This window comes from Phallusia mammillata, chromosome 1 (genome assembly GCF_965637545.1).
Source record: "Phallusia mammillata chromosome 1, kaPhaMamm4.hap1.1, whole genome shotgun sequence".
NCBI classification, from domain to species: domain Eukaryota; kingdom Metazoa; phylum Chordata; class Ascidiacea; order Phlebobranchia; family Ascidiidae; genus Phallusia; species Phallusia mammillata.
This window is the reverse complement of record NC_137252.1, coordinates 10,683,611-10,696,605: the sequence shown is the minus strand read 5'-3', so window position 1 is coordinate 10,696,605 and position 12,995 is coordinate 10,683,611. Positions and strand designations below refer to the sequence as shown.

At 37.9% G+C, this 12,995-nt stretch overlaps 2 protein-coding genes across 4 annotated transcripts; one reads left to right on the top strand and one right to left on the bottom strand.

The window, feature by feature from the left end:
• Positions 1 to 1,593: 1,593 nt before the first annotated feature.
• Positions 1,594 to 7,145, bottom strand: LOC145205074 (sialin-like). 3 transcript variants are annotated; one of them, XM_080077719.1, is made up of 10 exons: positions 6,276 to 7,145; positions 5,229 to 5,435; positions 4,938 to 5,171; positions 4,706 to 4,880; positions 4,499 to 4,632; positions 4,285 to 4,440; positions 3,476 to 3,716; positions 2,638 to 2,771; positions 2,427 to 2,562; positions 1,594 to 2,251 (listed from the first exon to the last, which is right to left on the bottom strand). In XM_080077719.1, the coding sequence occupies exons 1-10, from the start codon at positions 6,363 to 6,365 to the stop codon at positions 2,175 to 2,177; spliced, it is 1,584 nt and encodes a 527-aa protein (XP_079933845.1). In that variant the 5' UTR covers positions 6,366 to 7,145; the 3' UTR covers positions 1,594 to 2,174. The 3 variants fall into 3 exon arrangements, with proteins under 3 accessions (XP_079933845.1, XP_079933853.1, XP_079933859.1); XM_080077727.1 differs by having other exon boundaries at positions 6,717 to 7,145; XM_080077733.1 differs by lacking the exon at positions 2,638 to 2,771 and having other exon boundaries at positions 2,188 to 2,251.
• Positions 7,146 to 8,458: 1,313 nt separating this feature from the next.
• On the top strand, positions 8,459 to 12,252 carry LOC145228909 (sialin-like). Its single transcript, XM_080094128.1, has 10 exons — positions 8,459 to 8,577; positions 8,777 to 8,980; positions 9,106 to 9,339; positions 9,459 to 9,633; positions 9,843 to 9,976; positions 10,033 to 10,188; positions 11,050 to 11,290; positions 11,455 to 11,588; positions 11,957 to 12,092; positions 12,164 to 12,252. The coding sequence occupies exons 1-10, from the start codon at positions 8,515 to 8,517 to the stop codon at positions 12,208 to 12,210; spliced, it is 1,524 nt and encodes a 507-aa protein (XP_079950254.1). The 5' UTR covers positions 8,459 to 8,514; the 3' UTR covers positions 12,211 to 12,252.
• The last annotated feature ends 743 nt before the right edge of the window (positions 12,253 to 12,995 follow it).

The window sequence follows — 12,995 nt, the reverse complement described above, 5'->3', positions numbered from 1 at the left end:
CTGTCAATTATTTACTTCACCAGTTAAATATCTACTGCACTTAAAACGGCCTTAACCACCACAGTTTGTTGCTGGAACAGATTTGTTACACTCTAAACTTCTGTACCCTCGGCATTTCTGCAATCGTTTAGTATCTGCGTCTGCTTCCTTTGCATCGGTTTATTGCTTGTTTGCTTCAGTAAGTTTTGCTACCCTAGCAAAAGCGTGTTTAACTTGGTTTGGGTCGCGTTTATTTGCTTACAGAGTACTTGATAGTAAAAAGGACTCCAATATAATTATCCATAGTAAAAAAAACTATGATTAAATCCACGAAAGTTGAGCAATGTATTTTTTGGAAGAAGGTTTGACACGCTGCATTTGCCACTGCAATTACGAAGCGTATTAGTGAAAAAGGCTTTGTGCACTGTCATGGCTAAGAGAAAAAGGGGATCGGCTAAGGCAGTGGTTCTTAACCTTTTTGGTGTGGTTTCCCACCAAAGTCAACCACCAACTTCGAATTTCCCACTCTCTTATTTTTATACTGATGTTTTGTGCCCTACGTTAACGTAAAAGAATTCTTTTAATGAAATAATTTCGTGAAGCGATTTGGTCTGGAACTCCATAGGTATACTACAATCTTATTTAGTTTAAATAGTGCTTCTGTGAGAGATTAAAGTTTATGGAATATTGAAGAGTCTCCTCTACTTGCTATAGTCATTTATTGCATCACAGTCAACAAAGGAAAGGCTTTTATTCGCGCACAATAGCAAAGTCATTGATACTTTAGTCTTGTCTGTGATGTAACAAACGGCCTTTGGATTTATATGTGTCTTGTAAGCCTTGCTGAAATTAATCTTACATGTTTTTGCGGAAAAATATTATTAAAGTAACTTTCAACGATTAATTCAAAGCCGGGTTCGACCCTCGGGCCCGAGTTTGGTTACCTGACTTAGATAATTTCCCTCTGAAAACATTAAATTTCCCACTGGTGGGAAATTTCCCACCGGTTAAGAACCACTGGGCTAAGGGAACCTCGGCCATGCAAACCAAATTTTACGTACAAGTTTCTTCAGGAAATTATTTGTTTGTTGACAGACGAGACAATTTTTATCGACACAATTGACAAACAGACAACACCAATGTTGAAACGTTAAACAAAGAACATAACGTGAAAATAGAGTGACAAATAAATAATCAATCTATTTACAGCATAATTAGTTCATGATCTATACCAGTGGTCGGCAACCGCCGATACCGATCCGCGAGAAGTTTGTTACCGGGCCGTATACGTTTTCAAGCCAGAAGTTTGTTACCGGGCCGTATACGTTACTCGTGCTTCCCGAGGATTATTAACTAATTTATGCGTTTTCTTGCTAAATATTTGTAGTTTTTTTGAAAGCCGGTCCGCGATAGAATTTCAGTTCAAAAAACGGTCCGCAGTGCAAAAAAGGTTACCGCCCCCTGATCTATACTATTGGACATACTCTTTTTGGCGCCTACCTGCAAGCGGTATAAGCTTTCGGAGACTAACTAACAACTAGCCACAAAAACTTTAATTTAGACGCGTTTAAGCACTGCTGTCTTTATTTAAAAGCACAATTAAACAATGCCAAATATTTGACAAAAATACTGCGTTTTTCACTAAATTGAACAGTTTGACAGACAGTGAAGAACCTATTCCCAACACACGTGGTCCTTAAAAGGCTCGAAACAACTAAAAACGGCTCTAAAAATCATTACAAGGAAACAAAAGCGTACAAGAAACGCGAATGAAGCCCACTGAATAAATAATATTGGCCCATCGACTTACTTTGGCTAGTATTTGGAATGCGTGCAAAAGACAACTGCAGTGGGAGGAATAAAGACAAATTGTGCTCCGATTTCGAGCTTCAGGAAAACGAATAGTTTTACGCAAAGTGGAAAACAAATTGCCCAACGGCAATAAAACTGTTAATTAGAAGATAAACGTGAAAGGAACAGAAAATTTTACTAAACACATTGTGATGATCTTAAAACACAGGTGATTGCACTTAAGTTAAACAAAGTAGTAGGACAATAAAATAAGGTTCCATTTTGATGCCCACCAGAGTCAAGAAAGTGCGAAAAAATCAGGTTTTTCATGCATTTGTCAGCAAGAGTATGAATACGATAACAAAAAATTATCCTTTGAAGAATGATTGAACATTTATTCTTCATTAATTAATTTGATGTCGATCAGTTTGGCATCTTCGTGCTTGCAAAGTAACTAATTCAGCTTCCACTTTTGAAGTATCTGATGGAAAAGTTTTTTTTAAACCTTTTTGTGAGCACTTTTAAGTTGGTTTTCAAAACTTTTTTGTGATTAACGAAAACTATAAATACATTATTAGATATGACAATAAAACCTTTAATGGTGTTATTCATAATGGAAACACACTTTGAAAATCAAGAATAAAACACTTCTGTACCTTGTTTTTTGTGTGTTATTTCACCTCTGGCCCATGGTTGCTCAACGCCCGACCCAAACAACAAATAAATCAAAGCCCCTGCTAAATAGACTCCAGCCGATATCCAAAACGATGTTTGCCACTGGGTCAGTGAGTTCTGAAATAAAAGTAAGCATATTCAGGAAATATTTGTCACATCATGAGCTTTTTGATGTAGTTTGTCAAAGCTTACGCTGTCCTGTAAGAGAATTCCTGTCACTTGAGGCGCAAGAAACCCAGGAATACTAGCAATTGTGTTTGAAATCCCAAATATTATCCCTCCATATTTGGGGGCGATGTCCATCGCGTTGGCTTTACAACCCGGAACTGTAACAACACACAAGTGTTGCTTGTATCACATAATGTCTGAATTTTTGTTCTTCCACTAGTTAAACCAGTGGTTCTTAACCGGTGGGAATTTCCCACTAGTGGGAAATTTAATGTTTTTAGAGGGAATCTATGTGAGTCAGAAGTCACCAAACTCGGGCCCGTGGTTTGAAATTAACCGTTGAAAGTTAATTTAACACAATATTTTCCGCAATAACATGTAAGATTAACTTCACCAAGGCGCATAAAAATCCAAAAATCGTTTGTTACGTCACAGACATTACTAAAAGTATCAATGACTTTGCTATTGTTCGCGAATAAATGCATTTGATCTGTTGATTGTGATGCAATAAATGACTAATGCAAGCACAAGAGGTTTTTCAAAATTCCACACGATTTTACTTTCTCACGAAATCTCTATTCAAACTAAATATGGTTGCAGTATATCTTTAAGGTCCCGACCAAATCGCTTCACAAAAAACGACTAAAGAATATTTTTGTTGGTTAATGTTGGGCACAAAGCATCATTATAAAAATAACAGAGGGGGAAATTCGAACTTGGTGATTTACTTTAGTGGGAAACCACACCAAAAAGGTTAAGAACCACTGAGTTAAACAGAAACGTTGCTACTGTCTTAGGACAGAAGCGTCTCCAATGATCAAAGGGAATAATTACACTGCCTGTGATGATGGATAAAACCAACCTGTTAGTTCGTTCATCCCGACGGACAATGAAAAAAACGCTACAGCTGCTGCTGCGTTGCATCCAACGTAACCAGCCAACACCACGAATAAAGCGGGTATTGCTAAACCGACGGTTGTGTTTAGTTTCCTAATCACCACCGTTGAAGTGATTCTTCTATTTCGGACAACGTCAGTAAAGTAGCCTCCCAAATTAATGACGAGTAATTGGAGAAGGTAAGGCAAAGATGAAAGAAATCCACTCTAAAAATATAGGCGTCATGGACATAAACGCGTTGCAGCTTCTACTAACGTAAGAACTTACATCACACCAAGTTTGCTAAATACCGACAATTGACGCAAAGCGCATTTGCTAATATTTAAAAGCAAATGTTGTTCAAATGCCTAGGGTTAGGGTGAGTTTTTGTAATAAAAGTAACGATAAACGCAACTAATAAACTTAGTCCCTAATCCAATCCTAGTCTCAGTGATAATTTAAACAACTAAGCTATTTACGCCGTCTATCGGTGTTTAGCAAACGTCGCCTGTTGTGAGTTCTTATGTTATTAGCTGTAGGCTACATGGCATCCACAGCTACTTTTGGTGTTCAGTTTAGTTCCATGTCAAAGTTTGCAAAAGTTGCTTCTTACTTCCAAAATTTTCCCTTTTTATGTTTTTGATGAGCGCATGGTCTTTTACCTTGTGCTTTTACATTTTTGAACACATATAAAGTAACGAAAGATATGCAATGTTGCCGCTGTATTGTTTTGGTGCTGGTAGTGGACCCAATGCATGGGCAAGCACTTAAACTTATTGGTGCAAGTCTACTCACCGCTGACAAGTTAAATTTGAGTATCGTGCTCATGTAGGTTGGTAACATTGTAAGAAGTGTATGGTTTCCCCAGTTGCCTGCAAAATGACTACACACTATGCCAAATATGGGAAGAGAAGTCAGCATTGATTTCCATGGAGTTCTAACGTGGACTTTCTGTGCAACAGTATGTTTTACTGGGCGCCTCCGGATATTGAACGGTTGCTGACATTACCTGGTCTTTGTGTTGATTGAGACCGATGCTTTCGTTGATGAACTTTCTTTCCTGGTCAGAAATTCGTGGATGTTGATTGGGTGTGTCGTGAATCAGCAGAAACCAAAACACTGTCCACAGTAATCCGCAACCACCTTTAAAAAAGCTCACATTAAATCTTACAATCGCTAAGCTACTTCTACAACCTGCCTTTAAAATACAACCTGCCTGTAAAATAGAACACAGCTTCCCAGCCAAGCGTTTCTGCCATCACTCCGGCTAGAGGCAAAGTAACACAGGTCCCAAAACTTGACCCTGACAACACAACCGAAATCAAGATGCTCCTTTCCATCGGTGGAGCCCACGATGCCCATACACCAATTAAAACAGGTGATGATATACCCTGTAAAAGAATCTATACGTTTTAAAACTTGTGTAACCATTGGTAAACAAAATTCACCTGGAATAATCCAAGGATGATTCTCATAGCTATGAAGAGTTCAACACTGGAGTAAACACTAGCAGGTGATACCAATGTGATAATTGATGACAAGAACATTGAACCGCCAAAAACTTTTTTCACTCCAACTCGTCTTGCCAACCAAGCCCCCGGCACATTGGTAATTACGTATCCATAGTAATAACATCCAAGAATAAGACCCTGCTGCATCGGATCCCAGTTAAAAACTCCATTCTAGAAAAAGCAGCTGTTAAGACACGTGCTGACTAAAATAATATTACCTTTCTTCACCGAGCTTGCCATAGATCCAGAATTTGCTCCCTTATCTGGGCAAATATTCGATTGATTTGTTGGAGCGACGTCTTGGCCTGTATTGTTTACCATGGCAACGATAGCCACACTCAGGTTGTTTCGCATTGCATGGACATTAAAAAGTCCGAGAAACCCCATTAGAGCAAGGGCGTGACGAGCTTTGAAATAACATCCCGGCGTTTTCTCCTGCGATGAATCATATATTCATAAGATATTGACTACTATCCCTGATAATTGTGTGGAATGGGTCACGAGTTTAATGTGATTGGTCAGAAGTTAGTCAGCAGTTGGACATAAAATGTTTGTCTAAATTTACTGGTATACCAAACTTGTGACCTTGCTTATTTTTGACACTGTTTAAGCCAGGGGTGCCCCACCCGTCGATCGCGGTCGACTGGTCGATCTCGGACTGATTTCAAGTTGATAGCGAGGGATTCAGAAAGTCATTTAAAATGGTTGTTTTGTGACAAGTTTTTGAAGAATGTTGCCGTACATCATAGATGACTATATTGTAAAAATTAATGTGTTAAAAATTTCACACCACAAATACTCTGTAGGAGCTTTGTTACGAAACAAAATAATAGTTTGGTGTTAATTGTTATTTTGTACTTGTAGTTGCTTTGTTTTTCCAAATAAATCGATATTTTCGCTTGATCAATCGAAACTAATTTTAATCTGAATTTTTTTTCACAATATTGTATTTTAAAGCTGAGTATTGGATCAAATTTACAAATGGCGTTCAATGCACTGTAAAAACCGTAAAACGGGTCTCCGAAAAATGCAAACAATCTATTCGTAATAAGCATATGCTCTTGCATTATATTGCTAATTTGTATTGGAATGGTAGATCTCGAGAGTTGGACTACCCCTAAAGTAGATCTTGATTCAAAAAAGGTTCGGCACCCCTAGTTTAAGCCTTCAATAAGCTTTTAACTAACGTACGTTACACATGGGTTCATTTTAACCAAGCTTGTGGTTTTACTGCAGAAAAGTAAAAGTACCAAAAAAAAACAAAAAACTTTTTACCTCCTTCAAAGTAATACTTTTAATGTCTTTAGTAGAAGATACAGGGATTGATTGGTCTTTCTTTTTTGTTTTACTTTTTCCGCACTGCATTACCTCATTCTATGTCTTTTTGATAATGTCTCGTTGATTTGACCTCAGAGCAACGTAGCTTGCATCATACGGTTTTAACTTAACGGTATGGTAACGGTTTCTGAACGACCAACGTACATTAAGCAATGTCAAGCTCATCTTGTTAATATCTACTTCACCAGCCACCTAAGTGTACAAATATTGCCCCAACTACCACAATATTTTGCTGGTAGTGACTTTGAACCTCTGCACCCTAACCATTTTCGGCAAATGTCCTCGTTTGCTCCAATTGCATTGAAACAAAAATTGCTTAACAAGCATTTAATAAATTACTTCCACTCAGGGGCGTTGTAAGATTGAGGCCTTATAAACCTTGCGTGTTCAGAATTGGATATTAATTGCTCCAGAAGTTTAATTGTTTTTGTAGTTTATTCGATTCTACACAGAGCATCCACGAATATCAGTTCAATGCAGTACAACAGAATATTGACTGAACGTTGAAGTGAAGTAGAAGTAGAATAATGCTCGGCCTAACTTACTACGTATATATATAGATCTAAACATAACGTCAGCTATTTCAAATATTGTTTACCGACGCTCAACGGTTATGCAGTATCATGCTCAGAAAGTATTGTCCAACTTAACGACCAACATCTTAACAACTCTCCAACGACTGCGCTTTTGTGGTGCAACGCTGTCTGAGTAAACACAAACAACTTCGTACACAACGAGTTACTAGGGGAACAAAAGATCGTTACTGCAATAAATCAATCGGCTGTTAGTGGACAAACATTATTTAGGGCGTTGAACAAGATATCAAAAGGGGCCTTTCAAATTCAAACGGTTCGTTGCTAGTAAACAACGGCCCAAACATTCACTAGTGGAAAAATCCATGAAATCGGCACAAATTAATAAAACTCAAAATTAATACGTTACAGCGTATCCAGAAATTTTTAAAGGAGGGGTCCAACATTTTTGGAGGAATTTCTCTATTGACGTTATTAGATCTGGAAAAATGTTTGAAGTGGGGTGGGGGTCCGGACCCCTAAAACCCCTCCAAATTTGAAAACGAAATTTGTGACGAACCTTATCTCTACAATCTGCTCAGAAGTTGCATCGAAAGCCACAGCTAAAGTGCAAACTGCTGAAGTTCTTCATTTTGGGGCACTTTATTGACATCTACTGGCAAAAATTTCCAATTTAACTTCCGCAAAGCAATGCAACTTGCAGCAACTGACTCCAAATTGCTTTCCTTGCTTATGCAAATGGGTAAAGGTGATTTTGCTTTTTTTAACTGAAATGATAAATTGTACACATAGATTTACACCGCTTAGCTATAACGATTACAGTACTTAATTATTACCAGTGATTTACGTTCTGTGTCAGTTTGTTTGTAACAAACTTTTTAATTGACGATCCGGCTTTGCAAGTGAGCTGCAGCATTAGCTAGTACGTAAAGAATGTTATTTAATGAGTGCATTGCGCAAAAGGCTTTGTAGCCTTGCAAACAATAGCAGGGTGCCTGTTCTTTACTGAATTGAAATGAGACTGCAAATGGCAAACAAACTTTTAGTGTGCTTTTATGGCTATTAGGCCTGTGCTGACTAAGCCAGGATATGCAGCGTGAATTTATACTTGGAGTTGCTAATAGTTGTTGCGTTTGTTTAGTCCATACATGACAAGTTTAACATTATCAACTGGTTTTTAATGTTAGTCACGGTCGTAGATTTTTTACAAAAACCTTAAGATAGTCTAAGTAAGAGACAAGCACCATTGTAATGAAGCAAAATTTCTACGAATTGTAGTAGCAATGCCAAAAATATCGTCACAGAAAATTTTACCTGTAATCTCGATAAACCTAATTGAGATCTTTTTGAAATACCATATTTGATGTCCAGGCCGCCTCGTAACACTTGAAAATCTAAATGTTGAAAAGGAAGCATAATCAAGAACAATAAGATAATGTAAGTCAAACTGTGATAAAACATGACGTAAGCACGCAACCTGCCTTCTCGTCAGAAAATGTCCATTTAATACATAAGCTATGGTTTTAAAAAAAGTTTGATCGACTTGTTAAAGTTCACCAAACTTTAAAACTAATGTGTGTAGATGCTCAGAACTTTTAAGTAAGCTTAATTAGGCCTCAAGATTCAACTTTATACAAGGCACAATGGAGGACGAGGCAACACCTCCACCGGATGCAAAAGATACCGAAAACATTGTTTTAAAAGAGGTAACATTATAATATCTCAAGATAAGTGAAAGAAGCTGTATATATGACATTTGCGACTTGTAGTGACTCATGACTTTGTTAGTCTCCTGAGCAAAAGCGATAGTGGCGCAATTCAAGCCCAAATTTAAGGGATGAGTATAATATCATATTTCACCTCAAGCAAAAGTTTATCAAATAGTTTAACCCCTATTTCTCACAGGAAAGTACACCGGGGTGTTACATCAAAGCACGTCATGTCCTTGCCTTTATGGGCTTTTTGGGAATGTTTAACGTCTACTCGTTGCGTACCAACTTGAGTGTGGCCATCGTTGCCATGGTGAACAGCACCGATGTTGACGACGCCGTAAATCAATCCGACATTTGTCCGGATAAGGGTGCGGGTTCTGGATCTACAGCAAGCTCGGTAAAAACATTACTCTTTAAAAGTAAACTTGCAAAGAAGTTACTCCAAGAAGTGTATGTCAAAATGTACATTGCCTTAATTACCACATTTCTTCGGTATTTTGAGCTTTATTTGTGTACTTCCAGAACGGAGCATTTAACTGGAATGCGAATCAGCAGGGTATTATACTGGGATGTTATTTCTATGGTTACATTGTGAGCAACGTACCAGGTGCCTGGCTTGCGAGAAGAATTGGGTTCAAGAAGGTTTTTGGTGGTGCGATGTTCTTTTCGTCAATCATTACTTTAGTAACCCCAGTTGCTGCCTATGCCAGCTTCGAACTCTTTGTTGCTTTAAGAATTATTTTGGGACTCTTTCAGGTGAGGTCTTGTGATACAGTCTTTGACGTAACGCTAGAAATAAAAAAACTACACTTCATGCACGAGGGTCGAGAGTATAGTGAAGAAAAGTGTTATTTATTGTGTGGGTTTTAAAACAGGGTGTATCGTTTCCAACAATGCACGGTGCATGGGGATCTTGGGCGCCTCCAATGGAAAGAAGTTCCCTGATATCAGCACACATGTCGGGGTCAAGCTTTGGAACATGTGTAACATTGCCTCTAGCGGGTGTGATAGCTGATGAACTCGGTTGGGAAGCTGTCTTTTACGTCACAGGTACGTTATACTGTACAAAAACCAGACATATTTTCTCAAATTAACCTAATACATAAAGCGTTAATAAGACGCAATTCCACGTTTTCAGGCAAAAAAACGCAGTTGCTTTTAATTTGACTTGCTTTCAAACTTATAGATTCGTTTGCCAAGCTTACAAACGGAAACAAATTTATGCATAACGACAACTCAGCTAGATCCATGTTTTGCAGGTTCATTTGGATTACTGTGGACAGTGTGTTGGTTTCTGCTGGTACACGACACACCCAATCAGCATCCCCGAATTTCCGAGCAGGAAAGAAAGTACATCAACGAAAGCATCGGTCTCGACAAACCAAAAGACCAAGTATGAACAGTATTCAGCTAATACAGCGGTTTTTCAGAAAATTGCCTGTGTTGCAGAATGTCCGAGTTCGAACCCCATGGAAATCGATGCTGACTTCACTGCCTTTACTTGGCATACTGTGCGGCCATTTCGCAAGCAACTGGGGAAACTACACACTTCTAACCATGCTTCCAACCTACATGAGCACAATACTCAAATTTAATTTAGCGGCAGTAAGTATACCGTAAACAAATACCGTAGATTTACGTTCCTTTCCAAATCGAAATTCAGACAATTTGTATTAGTTTATGACTTTTAGGGCCATAGAGTCTATTTCGGGTTTTTTTGTCCTGTCCAAAGATTTTCTTTTATCAATTTGACATGTTTATGTAGATCTGAAGGATGTACAGTAGGGTTGAATTATACGGATAACCGGTTAACCGATTAACCGAAGAGTTTTTTGCTATCCGATATCCGGATATTTTTGTGTCGGTTATAACCGTTATAACCGGATTATAACCGGATAACAAAAGAATAGTGCTGCGTAAACGTTGTATGCATTTTAACATAATTTTATATGACACACAGTTAATGTGCAGTGATAGATGCAACAGACGAATTTATGTTTATCCTAATTAATACGAATATTTACTTTATTGTGCATATTCCCTAATGATGTCAAAATTCACGAGAGAATTGAAGTCACACTAATAAAATATAAAATGCATCCATTGTAAGGCGATTCGCTCGGAAGGATGAATTCTGATATTTGACTGTAGGGCAATATGTGAAACAACTGATATATCGTTTTATTTCAGAACTACACTGCTTAAGCAGTAAATGCGTAAATTTGATATATATATGGTGTAAATTATGAACACTAAAATGAAATCTGTGGCACTATTGGATGATTTTGTAATAGACTTATTATTATCCGGTTAACCGGATAGCTAAATTCAAAATATCCGTATATATCCGTTATCCGGATAGTGGAAATTATTGATATCCGAACCAACCCTAGCGTACAGTCGATAGTAAAAACTGTCAAGCATTATGCAATATAATCTTGATTAGACTACCATTTTTGTTGTTAGAGTGGCTTTCTCTCGGCCCTTCCTTATATTCTTCAGTGGATCTTTACTGTCTGTGGAGGTTATATCACTGACGTCATTCGAAATCGGAGACTGACATCAACAGTGGTGATAAGAAAGTTTAACACGACCATTGGTTTGGGAATTCCAGCTTTATTCGTAGTGTTGGCTGGCTACATTGGATGTGATGCAACCGCAGCTGTGGCTTTTTTCTCCATGTCGGTCGCTTTCAATGCATTGACAGGTTACCAAATTTTTTATTGATAATAAACGTGTGTTTTGCATTTTTCGAACATACATCTGTTTCGCACACTCGAATAACTGCAAGTCGCTCGAAATGTATCTTGCCTTTATCAACGTGTTTCCAATGCATGTTTTTAAGTTTAAGACAATATGGTTCTATTACAGTTCCGGGTTGCAAAGCTAACGCTGTTGACATTGCGCCAAAATATGGAGGAATCATTTATGGAATGTCGAACACAATTGCCAATATACCAGGTTTCCTTGCACCACAAGTTGTTGGGATTCTGCTGCAAGACAACGTAAGCTTGTGGTGTGTAAACAATTTCATTGTAAACCACCGTTATATAATAATATTAAGTCGCTTTTACAAAGCAACTTCAAATAGAGAATTAATTTTTCACATAATATGGCTTGCCTGAATAACTATTTATAATAAGGCTCATTTGTGTTATTTTTTAAACGTTGCTTCCACATTTACTGAAATTCTTATCCGACAACGTGAGTTTTATTTCCACGGTCGGACGAATGTTTTATGTTTGACAAATAACATCAGGAGATCATGTTTAAGGAAAACTTATATTTACATTTTGTTATGTTACAAGAAAGCATGCAATGCAATATCATATCTCCGCGTTTATCGAAACTTTTATGGTTTTGACTCAAACAGAACTCATTGACTCAGTGGCAGACAGTGTTTTGGATATCGGCTGGAGTCTACTTAGCAGGGGCTTTGATTTATTTGTTGTTTGGGTCGGGCGTTGAGCAACCATGGGCCAGAGGTGAAATAAAAAACAAAAACCCGGGTATGTGTTTTTTGTGTTTTCTCTTTCTATGCCTTTGGTTTGTATCTTATGTTATTCATTTCTTCTCGCAGAACTCCAGGAAACAAAACAATCTGAAAAACAAGGAACAAAGCTTTAAAATGTACTAGGAAATGTTTGTTTTGAATACACACTACAATGTCATTCACCAAACAATATCTGCAACTAGTGGTGGGATTCAATTCTTTTTGTCAGCCGGTTCACAAAAGCCATATTTTTCAGCAGGTTCCGTTACAAAAAGTCCATTGATAGTAACCAGTAATGCTAACCGGTTTGCTGATCTCATAAAATTTCGTGAGACGGTTCTACAGAACCGGTGCGAACTGGCTGAATCCCACCACTGTCTGTAACTAAAATATCACATACATGCAAATATGGTTAATCGATTTGTAATACTGATGGCTTGCCACTGATGTTTGCCACTTGTTGAATGGCAACGAAGGAAATAAAATCTTCGTGTTCAAAACAGTTGCCTTTTCTGTTACTTTTTTCCATGTCTATATATAAATTATTTCAGTTGCCACTTTAATTAACCATTTGCATCGCCATTTTCAGTCGTGCACTTCATTTGGCAAAAATAAGTTGCCTACTCACAAGCTTTAATGAGAAACAAGCACATTTAGGCGCTTTTGAAACCGAAAGCAAACACCCTGTCAAAACGGACGTAACATCGAAATAACAGCAAGGATTGTTTCGAAGGATTAAACGTATGTTCAGACCAGAACTGATCCCCTTTTTGCAAACGTGCGAAGTAACCATTCTTTCTGTTGTTAAATCGGAGCTATTAGCGGGCCTGAATTTGCCAACCGAACCCGAACTATCTTCAAAACAAACGTTGGGAAGTTGCAGCCAAATAGTGCCGAGTGTAGGACCGAGTCAACCCCG

Bases quoted from the DNA above. Each gene is read 5' to 3' on its own strand.
- LOC145205074 (XM_080077719.1), bottom strand. From the start codon at position 6,365: ATGCAGTGCGGAAAAAGTAAAACAAAAAAGAAAGACCAATCAATCCCT. The intron at 4,441-4,498 runs GTAATGTCAGCA...ACTGTTGCACAG, and splicing joins TCAATCAACACAAAGACCAG to AAAGTCCACGTTAGAACTCC. The intron at 2,563-2,637 runs GTAAGCTTTGAC...CTTTTATTTCAG, and splicing joins GAATTCTCTTACAGGACAGC to AACTCACTGACCCAGTGGCA.
- LOC145228909 (XM_080094128.1), top strand. From the start codon at position 8,515: ATGGAGGACGAGGCAACACCTCCACCGGATGCAAAAGATACCGAAAAC. The intron at 10,189-11,049 runs GTAAGTATACCG...TTTTGTTGTTAG, and splicing joins TCAAATTTAATTTAGCGGCA to AGTGGCTTTCTCTCGGCCCT. The intron at 11,589-11,956 runs GTAAGCTTGTGG...TGACTCAAACAG, and splicing joins GGATTCTGCTGCAAGACAAC to AACTCATTGACTCAGTGGCA.